This window comes from Magnolia sinica, chromosome 2, assembly GCF_029962835.1.
Source record: "Magnolia sinica isolate HGM2019 chromosome 2, MsV1, whole genome shotgun sequence".
NCBI lineage: Eukaryota > Viridiplantae > Streptophyta > Magnoliopsida > Magnoliales > Magnoliaceae > Magnolia > Magnolia sinica.
In genome coordinates this window covers 11,688,541-11,705,078 of record NC_080574.1, presented here as the reverse complement: position 1 = coordinate 11,705,078, position 16,538 = coordinate 11,688,541, and the positions used below count along the sequence as shown (strand labels likewise).

Genomic DNA, 16,538 nt, shown 5'->3' with positions numbered 1-16,538 from the left:
CTGGCGGAGTATGATAGATAAGACACTGGCACTTAGAAATTACTTAGATATTGTACACGTGCCATACAAGTAATCAAATTAAACCGTCCAAAATTATGGCATCCTTTGTAGAGATATCATGAACCAAAAATTCAGCTTATTCAATTATCTGACCTTTCGGATTGGTGGACATTTATTGGACGGTTAACAATGAAAAATACCCAACGGTCCTATCTCCACAAACAAGTGTCTACGAATCGGAAGTTAGGATTGTTCAACAAATCTGATCTTGAGATGGCGACTTGGCAGGAGAGATCTACACATTCTACTCGGTTTATACGCCTTAAAATTTCTAAGTGCGTGCGTGTACACGTGCGAGCGCGTTTGGTTTGTTGGAGGATGGTAAGCAGGTGGAGAGAGAGAGGTGGTGGACAGTAAGTAGGGATGCGAGCGGGCAAGTGACATCCTCTCGCGAAAAGGCTGCAAAGAATAGAAATAGAAATCACGGTCGACCCACCCTTTTCTCGTCTTGTCACCATCCAACACCCTTTTCACTCCCTCATTACTGTTACCACCCTACTTCTCTTCTCTACATTGCCATTTGATTGCTTTGTAATAAAACCTCAGGCATTTTTTCGAACACAAAGGATATCATATAGAAAGGTCTTTATTGAGCCTTGCTTATAAGAAAAACATAGCTGAGATAGAGATCATAGGTTCGAATCTCCCTGATGAGAGAGAGAGAGGGCTGGGATTGCTTGTGCTATTAGAGAGGATGGTGCGTGCTCTGCAAAGCGTCACGCCACGCCACTCTCTCTCTCTCTCTCTCTCTCTCTCTGAGCGGTTTCCCGCCAGCTGACAGACCTGACGTACGGTGTCAGTCCGTCGCGTCAGTCATCCGGGTTGGCTGGCTGGTCACATGACCCCGCGGTGGAACACTCTCTCTCTCTCTCTCATGACCGCAACTCATAATAATAATAATATTTAATTATTGCCTTTTGGACTGTACTCCTCCAAGTCCCAAGATGTAACGTCTCTCTATCTCCACCAATACTCACACGTCACGCTCGCGTGAAATTGAAGTGGGTGGTCCCCACATCTCGGGTAGTAGATGTCGCACGTGTAATAGATCGGAGCGGTTCATCATGTTGGCCCTCCCAAAACTGTGTTCTGAATCCGGAATTAGACTGTTTTGATGGAAAGAAACAAGAAAAATATATTTAATTATCAACATTTCTAGAAATTACTCATTGTGTGGTTTCAAAAACAGTTTACCCACTTGATGGACGGATCAGATTGTTGATAACGTAAACATATATTGCTTCTGAACGGCGATGAATATCTCAATATCATGCGTGCGATTCGATTTTTAATTTACGTCCTTCCCCCCGTATATATCTTTATGAAGAATAATCATAATATTATGATTTGATTATTAAATAATTGAAGTTTAGCAAGTAGTTAACGAACGCAGGAAAAACCAACACCGCATTTCCGTACGTACTGGGATTTACCTACTATTTATTATTAAAACGATGTTAAATTTTACAGGACGAAAACACCCCTCCGTGTCATCGAACGGTAATGGCCCATAATTAATTATAGAGTAGGCTCGTCCCATCTGCCCCCACATGATATATATGATCTAAACCATTCATCTGCAATGGCCCTGCATAGATGGGCCACGTAAAAAATAACAATATATCAGATTTTATTGCTGTCCGTAAGGTTGGGTGGTAGAAAGCACGGATCCGGAGTGCCGATTTCTATTTGACGTGTATATGGGTTGTGACATTCTTGCCATTGGCTCATTAATCATGGACGTCTAAACGGACGGTCTGGATAATCAGTTCATGGGTTGAAAGGGTGTAGGCGGATGTATTACCGTCGGAGCAGGGATCTGTGGGGCCTACCATGATTTAAGTGTTTTACCTATTCCGTTCATTGCTTTTATTAGATCACTTTAAGATATGAACAAAAATTGAAACACATCCACAACTCCAGTGGACCACATCAAAGGAAGCTTGAGTGATAATGACACTCACAGTTGAAACCTTTCTAACGACCAGCGTGACATTTTTTTTACCATTAACTATTAATAAGATCATGCAGATGGAGTTAAAAGAAACAAATATCAGCTTGAGCTGAAACTTCTCCAGCTCCTTGAAAGTTTTTAATGGTGAACCTTAAATCCCCACTTTTTGGTCCACTTGAGCCATGAGCCTGCCTTATTTTTTGGATCCTATATTAAAATGGTCCGAGAAAAACGATGAACCGGACAGGGGTAGGATGCAATCCGCGTCCAGTGGATCCCTGGCTGTGGGGCCCACCGTGATGTATGCAAGGATGTGCCTTACATCCGCGGCGTCCATCCGTTTTGACAAATCATTTCATGATCCAAATATGAGGCCGAGTAAACTATAGTAAACGGTGGCGATTGGCTATTAAAAACTTTTTATGGGCTACAAAAGTTTTCGATCAAGCTGATATTCACGTAGTGCCTTCATCCAGACCTTTGTGACCCTCTATACATGTTGGAAAGCAAATAAACATTCCGGTGGCGTCCACTAAGTTTTCAATGCTGTTTCCAGCAGTGTGGTCCACCTAACTTTTAGATCTTCTTCAATTTTGGAATTATGTCCTAAAATGATCTGTCAAAGGGGATGGACGGTGTGGATGTAATGTACATATATCAAGGTGGGCCCCGCAGTCAGAATCCACCAAAGCCTGGCCAGGCTTATGCGAGGCTGTGGACATGCCTCCTTAGAATTCCTCTTTCTGTGACGGTAGCCGGGTCATTCAAATGTCATCATCGTGTGTATTTTGGGATGGGGGAAGCGTCATTTCTGCTTAAAATCGGGTGACCGTCGTTACTTTCAGAATTGCATAAGCCACCTTGGGCGCTGAGAGATGGAAGTCGGGATTCTCACCTCATCCTCCAACCTGCCATCAAAGTCATGATCCGAACCATTAGCAGGAGTGGCCCACTACGATAATACAACAGATATGAATTTACGAAGGTCCATTTATAAAGTTATTCACAAACGCATGTTATATATAAACCGTTGGCTGTGTTTTCATGTCCTGGTCTTTTTCCACTATAAGTGTGGCCCATATGATAATTCAACATGCATGATTTTTGGGCTAGGGTTTGTTCATGGTGGCCTTCATCAGATGTGTGGTACAGATCTCTTCCAATATACTATGTTTGCACGTCTACTGAGAAAGGCCGTGACCTTCTTTCACGCCAGTCGCCTTGCATATCTCGCTCGTCTTCTGTGGTCCGCATGACCAGCAAACAAGTTCATCTTTTTCTCCTTTTTTTTAGTACCAGTACGGTTAACGCAGACTTCCATTGTAGGCGACAATGGTCATTACGGTGCGTGCGGGACTACCCCGCGATTCCTAGTATTCCTGCACTAGTCATCGGACCCAAGTTTTATTCCAAAGCTTAAACTACGTGGAGTTACCTGATCAACGGTTGGATGTTCCCCAAACGTGCCGCATTAGCACATGTGAGACGATACGCTAATAATATTTGCATGTGATCTCCCGAACCTGATACAACCAACCTCTCATGCCATTCTAGAGAGAGGGAAATGGGGAGTGATACTCTCGGATAGGCTGATGCTAGGAGGTCAAACAGATTGCTTCGATGGACGTTAAAAGATGAAAGGTGATGGCCAGGATCATCAGATCGCTCTCGTGTTTTGAGTTGTGGGCCATCTACAATGAGGCTCAGTCGGCTCACCCCATCTACGCTCGCTAAACGGTGGGAAGTAGATTTCACCTGAATCCGGGGCCCAACTGAAAAACTGGCGGGGGAGTCAGGATCAGCTTGCCTACGAGTAGGTGGACCCCACCGTGATGTTTGTGAGAAATCCGCCCTATCCATCCGTTTTTCGGGATCATATTAGGATTCGAACCCAAAAATTAAATAGATAGAAAACTAAAGTACGTCATTCGACGTAAAATAGTAGGGATTGAACTTGCACCGTTGAAATATTTTTGGGGCCACAAGTTTTGGATCAGGATAATATTTTTACGTTTTCAGTTAATCCCATTGGGAATGACAGTATGAACGGTTTGGATCGTATATAACATCACAGTCCACCCTGGGAAGGTTTCAACGGTAGACATTTCCCTCCACACTTTTTCTTATTGTGTGACCCACTTGAATTTTTTTTATGGCTGATTTTGGGGATCATGTGATAATATGAGCTGAAAAAACGGATGGACGGGGTGGATATCTCAAAAACATTACAGTCGGCCCCACATAGCTTCCGACAGTTACTGTCCGTAGTGGGTCGCGGGTTATCCGCGTCCCACGTTCGAAATCGGATTGCGTACTGAATTACTCAGCAGCCAAGCACCCTTTTTATCGTATTGAGTAAACTCTGTTAGAACCGCTGTTAGTGTATGTGGTCAATCGACACCATCCATCCGTTTTTTCAGCTCATGGTTTAGCCCAAATTAGCTCAAGTGGCGCATAACACAGGAAACAGTGGTAATAATAATTTGCACCGTTCAAACCATCCTAGCACTTAAATTGATGTTTATTTGTCATCCAACCTGTTCATAAGATCACACAGACGTGGATGAAGAGAAAACACTAATACCAGCTTGATCCAAAATTTCTGTGGATTCCAAGAATTTTTTTACAGTAGACGTCAATTCAAATTGTTTCCTGTTGGTGTGGTTCACTTGAACTTTGAATATGCTTTAATTTTGGTCTTACGCTCTAAAATTATCTGTTAAAATGGATGTAAGGATTCGATCAAATACATAAATCATTGTGGAGCCCATAGAGTACTCAGTATGCTTACCTGCCCGCTTCCCCTACGTACGGGATACAGACGGAGCACGTAACTCTGTAGTCCGGCGAGAATGATCTCTTTTCCTCTAACTTAGCGTACTTTGTTGCTTTTTCACTGGATAAGCTGTACGATAAATAGGAGATGGTCTCAAGTTGGTTGGCTTGTATCACAAGTAACGGTCCACCTTAGAAAAACCTTACAACCTTTCGTGTGTGCTCGACGTCCAATAAGTTTTCTTCCTGAGGAAAGTCGCCTTATGAAAAATCAACCACATTTGCTCATTTTGTAAATCACATGTATTTTCTTATTTATCAATGGATTAAAATTATTTTATGTGACATAGCGCACCTGATAAAAGAATGTGGCTGATTTTTGTACAAGGTGATCTTCATGGTCCATCCAATATATTGTAAGGTTTCGATGCCAACTACGGTTGATAGAATGAAAGTTATTTGCTCGGTGGATGATAAATTACGGTCCAAGCTGTTGAACTTTAAGACCTTGTCGATTTTTATTTTAATTTTTAATTTTTAAAAAAGGCCACACTCACTCTGGCGTATGGCACAAACATCACAATCATCGAAACGATCCTAACCGTCCAATTGTAGTCGCCAGTTGCATGGTTGGAAAGTACCCTGCCTTTCAAAATCAGCCAGACGTTAAGGTTGTTGGCAAAGTTCATATACAGAATAGGCCCACCATCTGGAAGGTCTGGATAGACGTACAGCGATGCAACGTGTGTGGCGGATGAGTCGTCACCAGTTGACCGTTGATTGATAAGGGCACGCAAGCATAGCTGTTCTAGTTATCTTTTGGGAATGAGGTATATGGCCGTGAAAAATGCAAAGTGGACCCGTATAACTTGCCGAAATGAAACACGCTGGGATGATCGAAGCCGTTCATCAGGCGACCTCCATAGTGTCGATACCATGTCTACAAAATCAGGCCAATATGATGACCTCGTTATCCAGATGTCTTTGCACAACTGATGAACGGCCAGAAGGAATAGGCCCGGGATCAAAATGTTACATATATGCGGCCCACCTGATGATCAGATGGGCATTTTGAGATATGACATCTGGATAGAGGTTGATGAATGGTTCTGATATTACACACATTTGCTTTCTTTCCACGCGCGATGCTATTTCTCCAAGCTAACGTGCGATTACTTTCTTCGAGCCGGGTGCTTTTACGAGTCGGAACCAAATTATCTTATTAGTGCATAACTCACACGATGAAAGAGTAGGCTGTTGGACATTGTTCTGCCACGAGTGAAAGTATCCGTGTGGTAGATCCAGGCCTTTCATTTATCGGATGCACCGGACTTCTCCCAAAAGCTCACGTCCGTTTTGACAATTTACAAACGTGTCACAAAAAAGGAGCCAAACAAACTGATTTTCTAGTTACGGAAGAAAGACAGTGGGTCAAACCTGATGAACGGCATGGATGGTAGAAAATGCGTGAGGAGAGGTTGAATAATGGAGGGACGGCGGCGGGGAGAGGAGAAACGGTAAATACGGTTTTTCTTTTAGGGACAGGGATATTAAATGGGGGTTGACGCCCTCAAGGCGTCACGCATGTCGGAGATGGACGCACGTAGCCAGCAGCCTTAAATGCCGACAATTTATTTTTTCCGAAGTAATTCCGTGTCCGAGTACCACCAGGCTCATCTCCTGTATGGAAATGTTGAAGCAGGCCTCTCTCCCTGTTTTCCCTTGACACTCCCACCCTGTCAATTCAGCGTCACCACCCATCATTTCACACTTCAACTCGACGCGACACCCTCTCTTTCCTTCTTCCACTTTTCTTTATTTATTTGATACTCTGCCCAAATTTCATCTGATGTACGCACGCTCTCCGGAGTTTTAATGTCGTATATTCCGCTCATCTAAACCGTCCAATCCTTGGGAAACATTGTTGATATATCTCGTACTACTTCTCAGACGAATCGATTATTCCTAACGAACGGTCGAATGGAGCTTTCAATTTCTATTCGGACCGTCAACTAATTTTGTTTCGGTCGTCCAGTAAATATCCATCATTCCACGAGTTAGGGACTTAAATCAACGTGATTTTCGGTTTAAATGACATCTAGCTTGGGCCCAAGTTAGAGTAAGTTGAGTGCATGCCACGTGTCCAATTTCTTGGAGCCTGCTTATCAACTCACATGGAGTAGCTATTTTTTCCCGTATTTATTTTAGTTTTGAATTGCATGTTACTCGATCTCCAGTTTCTGGTTGGTGCTGGCGGGCCCACCTCTTATTCGTGGAAATCATTGATCATTGAAGTCCCGACATATCTAAACCATTGATCAATAAAGCCCCACCATACATGGGCCAATCCTCAGTAATCATTACAGATAGAACGATCTCAATCTTTCCAATTTTGGCGTCTGGCAATCTGGGAAGTTTTTGGCGGAGAGATTTAAAAAATGTGGGGGAACATCAGACAACGGTTGAGATCACCGAACCATGGGCCACACGCGAGTAAACGATGACTATACTCGAGTCAAGGATAATAGAATTCCTTCTTCATTTTTTTTTATTTTTTATTTTTATTTTTAATAAAATAATCCTGTCCTCATTTATTGCGTTTCTTCCTCTTTAGCGAAGAAGATTTTTCACCTCACCGTTTACTAATGGTAAAAAACAAGCAGGTGAAAACTGCCTCTTTATAAGGGAGCAGCAGTGAAGTTAAAAGGAAGAGCTACTGGTAATAGCCGGTGGAATCGACCGGCTGTAAGCAGTGAGAAATAGCTTTCTTAGATGGGGAATGTATATGAGAGGTTTTGAAGGAAGACATCTCTTTTTTGCAGGCGGGGAATTGATGTCCACACTCTCCTCTGCCTCTTATCTTCTCCTTTGGGTATAACCGAAAAAATAAAAAATTTAAAAAAATACAAAGAAAAGGCCCTTCGAGGTGAGATCTGACCGGAAAACCGGTAATGTAAAAAAGGGGGGAGGTTAGAGAAAGGCGATGGAATTCGAAGAGCAGGAAGAGCAAGAGGAAGAGATCGGACTGCACGCGTCGGGCTACGATTCGCACGGAAATTCAAGGGCAAAAATGTCAACAGCGGGAGGATCGGAGAGTGGCGGCGGGACCGCCGCGTCGAACCGGAAACCTGTGAGCCGGTATCGGGAATGCCTGAAGAACCACGCGGTCAGCATCGGGGGGCACGCCGTGGACGGCTGCGGCGAGTTCATGGCAGCGGGGGAGGAAGGTACGCTGGACGCGCTAAAATGCGCGGCGTGCAGCTGCCACCGCAACTTCCACCGCAAGGAGACCGATGGGGAGGGGGGCTTTCATCACCAGCAGTTCTCCCCCTACTACCGGACCCCAGCAGGGTACCTCCATGTGGCGCCCCACCACCGGCCACCTCCGACGCTGGCGCTGCCATCGACGTCCGGCGGGGGCGGTGGGGCCCACAGCAGGGAAGATCAGGAGGACGTGTCGAATCCAAGCGGCGGAGGCGGTGGGGGTGCAGGGACACCTTCGGGGACGGCGAAGAAGCGGTTCCGTACGAAATTCACTCAGGAGCAGAAGGACAAGATGCTTGCGTTTGCGGAGAGGTTGGGTTGGCGGATCCAGAAGCACGATGAAGCTGCCGTGCAGCAGTTTTGTAACGAGACGTGCGTGAAGCGGCACGTGCTCAAGGTGTGGATGCACAACAACAAGCACACGCTTGGTAAGAAACCCTAAACCTCTCCATAGCCAACGGCTCCGATCCTATCAATCCCAACCATCCAAGTCGAATTGGGAGGAAGATTGGGAAATGTATTTCCGTTGATTTCCTTTTCCCCTCTTTTCTCTCTTTGAGAGATCTTAGTTAGGGTTTGTTTTTTAGTCTTGTTTTTTTTTTTCATCATTCTCTCCTTATTTTATTTTTATGATGTTTGGATGGGATGAGTCTTTGGTTTCTTTGCTGCATTACTGATAATGGGCCATTGCTCATTAGCTTTGTTGCATTACATCTAGACTGACTAGAAATGCTCTTTTTTCCTAGGATCTTTTCTTTTCATTTCTTTTCTTTTCTTACGGGTGGAGAACGGAAGCTATGGACATTTCTCTCATTTGTAACCTTAGGTGACATTTGCACCCAAGCTTTTGGAAGGGAAACCCATTTCCCAAACGTGTGAGGCATGCAAATCCGCAGCATTTTTCGTATACATCTGTCGTCTCTATTCATCCCCTTTGTTGGACAGATGTTGGAGAGATAGAGAAGGAAATATATGTAGAGAGAAAGAGAGATAGATGTATGTATGTATGCATGTGTATGGAAGTGAATGAATGCACTTTCTCTTTTACTTGGGTTGTCTCACTTTCCCGGTCTTTCTTCCTTCTTCTTCTTTTCCAATTAATGCCTTCTACTCTCAGAAACAATTGGGTTCTCCATTGCTGCTTATAACAGAAAGGTGAAGTTGCGTTTTGGTTTTTACAGCTTTAAATAATCAGATGAATGCCTTTTTCCTTCTTTCTGGTTTTTGGGTGTGAATCCGTTGACGAGTCTTCAACTCGTTCTTTGGTTGCATTTATTTCTCATCTATATTAATGGATACAGCTATTATAGATGATGGAGTTTTTTTCTTTTTCTTTCTTGTTTTTAAATGGTGCCCTTGAGGATCCACCTGCAAGGGGTCTGCAAGGAAGTTTATGTGGGCTCGAAGCCAGTTCATTCCCCTGGAGGGGAAACGTCGTCTCGACTAAGGAGCAGGAGACAGTATAGACGAAGTTCATTCATTGATATTTTACTGCTAAGGAGCAGGGAAGAGAGGGAAGCTTGCTACTTTACTCCTCTCTCTTTCTCTCTCTCTCTCTCTTTTGTTTGCATTTTGACGTTTTGTTATACGGTGATTATTATAATTATTATTTTATAACTATAAATTTATATGATTGAAATCTAAAGATTGATCTTTGATCGGAACCTTGGGAACTGAAGACCTGCGCTGAAAGCCTTTTCTTTTTTATTTTATTTTTTCTTGAAGTGTGGGAAGAAGAATGTAATTAAATGCTTTACTCAACGAAAAGGTCAATGTGGCGTTTTAGAAAAAAATGGTTCTTGATTTTGGAAGCTGCACAACAGTCGCATGTTGGTACCTCCCTCTCTCTCTCTCTCTCTCTCTCGTGTTTGGAGAGACGAAGGTATCTTCTTTTTCTTCCTTTGGATGGAAATCCAATGCAGTATAGGCAATAGCATCGAGTCTTTCCATCTAATTCAGCAAAAGACCCGCCTTTTAATGCTTCTTTGGTATGAATTTTAATGTGGGTTTTGGGTGTAATTAAATATTTTCCTATCTTTTTCAAATTGCTGCAGCATCGACCATCTCTGGCTGCCTCATGGGCAAGCACTTGCCATGATCAGCTGAGATTACAACCGGATCTTTATACAAAACTCCCCATTTCAGTATTATTTACCGTGTTCTTTTTATATGGCAAGGTTCTTTTGTTAAGGGAGAGAAGGAAACTGATATCTACACCCACTGTTTGATAAGTAAACCAACCTTCCACTGTCATATTACCAAAAGGTAGAGATAATAGGTGTGCGTGTTTTGTACCTCTGAAAAGATATATCTACCCTCATTAGGGTCGGATGACCTGCTGAATTCTACATACAAGAGAGCTTGTGCTGTATCTGTGAGTACTTATGGTCGCTTGGAGTGGAAATTGTTGCATGCATTTCTAGGTGTAACTTGGTTTTGGGCACACTTCCTTTTAAATGCAGCTTTCCAAGAATTTTGTACATCGGCATGCGTGCCCAGATGGAGGGTCTGTCCCTGCTTCCCCTCAAAATATGTAGAGAGAGAGAGAGATTGATTATTGGGATAGAGTTGTCTGGGACTTTTGTACGTAGGACATGGGTTCCCAAATAGAGAGAGAGAAAGAGGATTCTTGGGATGCGGTTGCCTGGGACTTTTGTACGTAGGAGATGTGTGCCCAAATGGACAGAGAGATACCTGGGGTGTGGATGCCTGGACTTTTGTAAATGGGGCATCCGTTCCCAGAGAGAGAGAGGATGCCCTGGACTTTTGTTCATAGGGCATGCGTTCCCAGAGAGGGAGTGAGGAGTCCTTGGATGTGTTTGTCTGGGAATCTTGCACGGGGGACACGTGTGCCTAAATGGAGAAGGGGGGAGGAGTCCTGGGATGTGATTGTCTGAGAACTTTGCACATGGGGCATGTGTGCCCAAGTGGGAGAGAGAGAGAGAGAGAGAGAGAGAGAGAGAGGATCCCTGGGATTTGGTTGCCTGGGATTTTTGTATGTTGGACATGTGCTCCCAAATGGGGAGAGAGAGAGGATTCCTGGGATGAGGTTGTCTGGGATTTTTATACATTGGACATGTTCCCAAATGAGAGAGAAAGGATTCTTGGGATGAGGTTGCCTGGGAGTTTTATACATTAGACATATTCCCCATTGATACGAAAATCTGGTTCACCCTTGTCGAGTTCCGAGTACTCACGTCGAGCGTTGTAAGCCTGCACAGGAGAAGGACAAAAGAGACTCTGGCTAGAGAAGGGGACCCTCCGATGCCAAAGTTAGGCTAGAAATCTGGGTCTAAGTAGTATAGCTGGGCTTAGGGCGAGAGATACTGCGTACGTATTCAAATAGATTTGTCCCCTATTTATACCTGTTGATGGGGGTAACTGTGCCCGTCATTCTCGGCACAATCTTAGCCATTAAGCGGAATGAACGCAGCCGGTAATGTAGTCGGTTACCATATGATCATGCGCCGTGTGTTACTCTTGTCATGTGTTACTAGATTTAACTCCTTAATGTTATTGCTGATCAAGCTCTCATCTGAGCCGACCTCGAGGTTCAGGTCTTACTCGGCAATCCAAGCCCACGAATGAGCCGATCCCCAATGCACTTGGTAAGGAGGATTGGGTCAGAGGCGATCTGGTCGGACGTGTAATAGCTTCTTCCGGGTTCCAGGTTGACATGAAAGCCCTACAAAAAAACTTGGAGGCGGGTCGGTTCGGACGTACTGCTACCACCCCGAGGCCCTTCTCGTCGGTTTCCGTAAGCTAACCTCTGTCGGGTTCGGTTCAGAATTTTTTTTCCATAACATTCCCAATGAGAGAAAGAGGGGGGGGGGGAAGTATTCTTGGGATGAGGTCTAGGATTTTTATACATTGGACATGTTCCCGAATGGAGAGAGAGAGAGAGAGAGAGAGAGAGAGAGAGAGAGAGAGGAGATTTTGGGATGTATGGGTTACTATATAAATCAATACCGTAAGAGTTCTTTCTTTCTTTATCCAAATACAATTTGGTTAATTGAAACAAACCACATTTTGAAAGCTCTCTCGGCGCTACCCTTATTTCACATCCACAGTAGAATTATGTTCCTGAAAATCAAGTCAATTTTGCAAATGTAGCCACTCTCAATCATTCAACATGCATGACGATCCGATGATGGGAACCGTCCAGCTTCTGTGTGGATGGGCAATATAGTTCAGGGCTTGCACTGAATACATGATTTTGACCATTGATATATTTACATGTGGATGGTCAAAAATGATTTTCAGCAATGAACAGTCAACTCCAAAAATCAATTATTAAGATCATCATTCCAGTGTAATTATTAAACAATGGCCTATCTACAGCAATGCCTTGAATATGGGCGATTGCAATCATCTCGCAGCAACGAACAAGGAGGCAAGATGAACTGGAAGGAAATCTTTCTCATCTTCTCCAAGGAACCGTGAGGAATCCGTATAAAGATCAAGACATCTGTCTGGATTCTATTCCTAGGAATTAGCTACGATTTAGGAATCCACTTATACTGCAAGACCTGCGAAAGACGAAGCTGGTGTTGCTGAAGGTGGGGAGCGGTGGCAAGCCTGCGAGTTTTACGCACCATCAGGATATCCTAACTATGTTGATGCCACGTGTCGAAAATCTGGGCAGACGTCTTTATAATATGGACTGCTAGGAAGCCTCTCTCTCTCAACCGTTTATTGCACGTGTGAGGGTGGGTAGATGGATGTATGATTTGGACGGACTCTAGAGGAGAGAGGGTGGGTAGACGATATGGTTGACGCAGTAAGCTCCGGAACGTGGTAGAGTCATACACCATAGCACGCGTGACAGGTTCGGTATCAGTTGCAAAACCCGATCATGGCATGTTACCGCCTTACAGGTGCACTCCGTCTACCTATTTTTACATGACCTACACTCGTCTGTTAGTTTTGCACCATTTAAACATTTGATGGTAACGTGATTAGGTGATCCGTGATTAGGTCGATCACCGTTTTCCTCAAGAATAACTACTCCGAATCCACCGAGCTTCTCTAAACTCCTCACAGAGACTTTTCAAATCCATTAGGAAAGAAAGCAAATTCATGAAATAAATGAGTTCACAACCCTTTAAATAGGAATACCAAGCAATAAGAGAGAAATCAGAAGCAAACTAAAACTAAAACTCCTAGAAATTCATAACTTACTATAAATAATCAATTTACTTTTTATAATAAGTTTCTTATGTGGATTAACCACATTATTCTCCTAATTATTCTAAGCCCTTTTTAAGTTGGACACAACTCCTAAAGCCCAACGGATGAAGAGTTATAATCAAACTAAAACTTACTATTTATAGTAAAAACGGAAATAAACAGAGAATTTGACAATCGATCTGATGGAATCTTGCAAATTCAGCGTAGGCAACCCGACTACACCGGGTTAGTTCAATAAAGTAGCTCGTCCTACACTAAAATCATATATGGTACGTCGAGTAACTCATTTCGGTTTGCAAGATATGTTTGTTTAAGGTTCTGACGGTCTTGATGACCTCTGCCTTTGAACAGGCCTTCTCTGATCCATCTTGGATATGAAAGTGCCCGTGACCCGCTCTACATCAATCCCCTCCACTTCAAAAGAACTCGTCCTCGAGTTCTCGCGTTGTTTTGATTCATGATACTCGGTCTAGTGCGCCATAACGATAACCGGATCAAAAGTTATGATAAATTTACGATCCACCTTCTTTTGGTCCAACCATGCTAGGAATGTATCTGTGACACATTCTACATCAAACCCCTTCACTTGAAAAAAACTCATCCTCGAGTTACTTAAGGGACTTGGTTTATGATTTTGAGATAACTTTTGATGTTGATGTTTATTGGCTCTTTTCTTGTACTTGATATTAGACTCTTGAGTTGACACAATACATGTACTCATGCTTTCCTTGATTTGACTAGTATGGATCAGTTTCTTCACTTCTGCCTTCAAGATCTCAGATTCCTTCTGATAATGTGGGCAATTAGGCAGACTTATCCATATAACAAGATCAATGTGATTTTGTATATCTCGTATGGGAGGCAATTTATTAGGGAGTTCATCGATCATAATGTAACACCCCGTGTTTTCAAGACCCGAGTATATGACCCGTTTCCCAAGAACCCGAGTGTTAACTTGAAAAGAATCAAATTCCATATATAATTTTTTTCTTTTACCTGAGTTAGCAGATAAGCGTAGAATGGACAAGTTAGCATAAAGAAAAATTTTCATTTACATTTAGAGTATACAAGAGTTTGCCCATAATGACTTATACAAACCAATGTCTTCACATTAACATTACAAGATTTATATATATGAAAAATATATAAAAGCATATAAACAAAAGTCGCAAGACTGCGTAGCTTCCTTGGCAGGTACAACTATACATCCTTGACCATCATAATGGCTCCTTATCAGTCTGAACCTGCAATCACTTAAACCACATGTGCTACCTGTACGGTTATATATTTGATGGATGGGTGGCCAACTCAGTGTGAATTTCCCTCAAGATTACACATTGTCGCCTTACCTAAGTATAGTTAAAACGACAAGGTAATCAAAACAATACATGATGCAGTCTTTTTATATGCATGGATGCGTGAATGCACATCAACCTGGGGATGCACATCCAGTCGGACTTGGGCTCGTCACCCATGCAATCATTGACCTGGGAATAATCATCCAGTCGGAATAATGGGTCGATAGTCGATGGTCTGGGAGCTGGCGAAACGATACCCCAACAACTCTAGGGCACGTGCTACAACATCCAGAATTAGCCACCCATCATCGTCAATATGCTATGAATGCATGATTAGCCAACCGTTATTAATCTAGTTACAATCAATCATTTTAAATAAGCTCAAAGGTGACTACGGGGGCTTGTCACCAGCATAGGCCGATAGCTCGGGCATATGTCCCATACCACCATCCCCTGCTCATGAGACTATCATCTTAGGATATTTAATGGAACCCCGTCGACTAGTGCCCAATCATATTACAATATATGGAGTTTACCATCGCATGGTTACACAATATAAAGCATCAAACCCATATAAGAACAATACCTAAAACAAAGTCGCATAGAGCGATATCAAAATAAGCCATATAAGACAATATCAAAATAACGCACATAGGGCGAGTATCAAAACCATACGATAAAAGACCATCCTTAAAAACCACTTAGACGCAACAACCGTGGATGATAGGTGTAACGCCTTAAAAATCGAGGGTCGAGCAAAGCTCTACTCCCAAGTTCCAACGCATCACTTATGCAATATAAATAATGATGATTGAATATTGTCCATATTAGTGCATTGAAACATGAGTGAGATTATACTTAAACAACATGTCATACTCCAGAGTTAATGTAATTTGGCAAGCGGAAGACTGAAATATATGCATTTAATTATGAAAACGTTTCACAAATTTCGGAGTATGAGTATGGAACTGGCTAAATATATACATGTGTTGTTTCTAAACATATGAAATACAGGAAGTAAATGTGTTCAACTAAACAAGATCCCAATAGTCCCTGCGCATCGGTATGAGATCTACATAGATCTGCCCGATAGTTGAACGTAGGAGAATCCTTCCTCCTCGCCTACAAAGTCCAATTCTGTTGTATAGACCTCACCATCACCTGCATCTAAACCAGAGTCTGGGTGGTGTTTTAAAACACTATCCCAGAGTGGGAGTAAGTGATCAACTTAGTGGAGCTATAAGGCAAAGGTTAACATGCTATCAACTCAATCAAGCAGTAATGATAAAGCAGTATAACAATCATAGCCTAAGTACTCTTGTTAATGCAGAAATGGTATGTGATAATGATGTATGCCCTCGCCTACACTCCCTCAGCGACATCATCTTACAATCACGGCATACACCACTCTGGATACGTGCACTTTCTCGCAAAAGCACCGTGCAATGCGAATGCATGATTATGTTAACCAAGTTCTTATTTAAGTTTATTCAAACAACATATCCAGAAAGCTAAGGTACCTCCCTTTTTATCACTTACCCAAACAATGATCCATCTAGGGTCGTCAATCCTAGTTAGTCACATACGATAGATACTTCCAAGTCGCCACAGAGAGGCTCGTCACCTCAGAGCAGGCCTGGTTTATACTTGAGGTCACTACGAAAAGGCTTATCACCTTAACTTAGTCCTAGTGTATACTCGAGGTTACTCCACTGACGCCCTACCAACTGGCAGTCTATTTTCAAAGGCTCGTCACCAACCCGACTGGGGACCACAGCCAAACTGCGCCAGTGTAGGCCGACAGCTCGAATATAGTGTCTCATACCACCATATTCGACTCACGAGTTTGGTTTTCTCACTGGTCACTACGGGGAGGTTCGTCACCCCAGCGTAGGCCGACAGCTCGACCACGGTGTCCCATACCACCATTCCTGGCTCATGAGTCTTAGCAGATCGTGGTACCATGGTTAAAACAGGTTTTTCATTGATAAGTGGTA

At 43.1% G+C, this 16,538-nt stretch overlaps 1 protein-coding gene across 1 annotated transcript; it reads left to right on the top strand.

Annotated features, from left to right (window-relative positions):
• Window positions 1-7,510: 7,510 nt before the first annotated feature.
• LOC131234935 (zinc-finger homeodomain protein 1-like) lies at window positions 7,511-9,100 on the top strand. Its single transcript, XM_058231941.1, has one exon. It carries the CDS (start codon window positions 7,773-7,775, stop codon window positions 8,493-8,495), a length of 723 nt encoding a protein of 240 aa, XP_058087924.1. The 5' UTR covers window positions 7,511-7,772; the 3' UTR covers window positions 8,496-9,100.
• The last annotated feature ends 7,438 nt before the right edge of the window (window positions 9,101-16,538 follow it).

What these genes read in the sequence shown, in the direction of transcription:
- LOC131234935 (XM_058231941.1), top strand. Translation starts at nt 7,773, where the DNA reads ATGGAATTCGAAGAGCAGGAAGAGCAAGAGGAAGAGATCGGACTGCAC.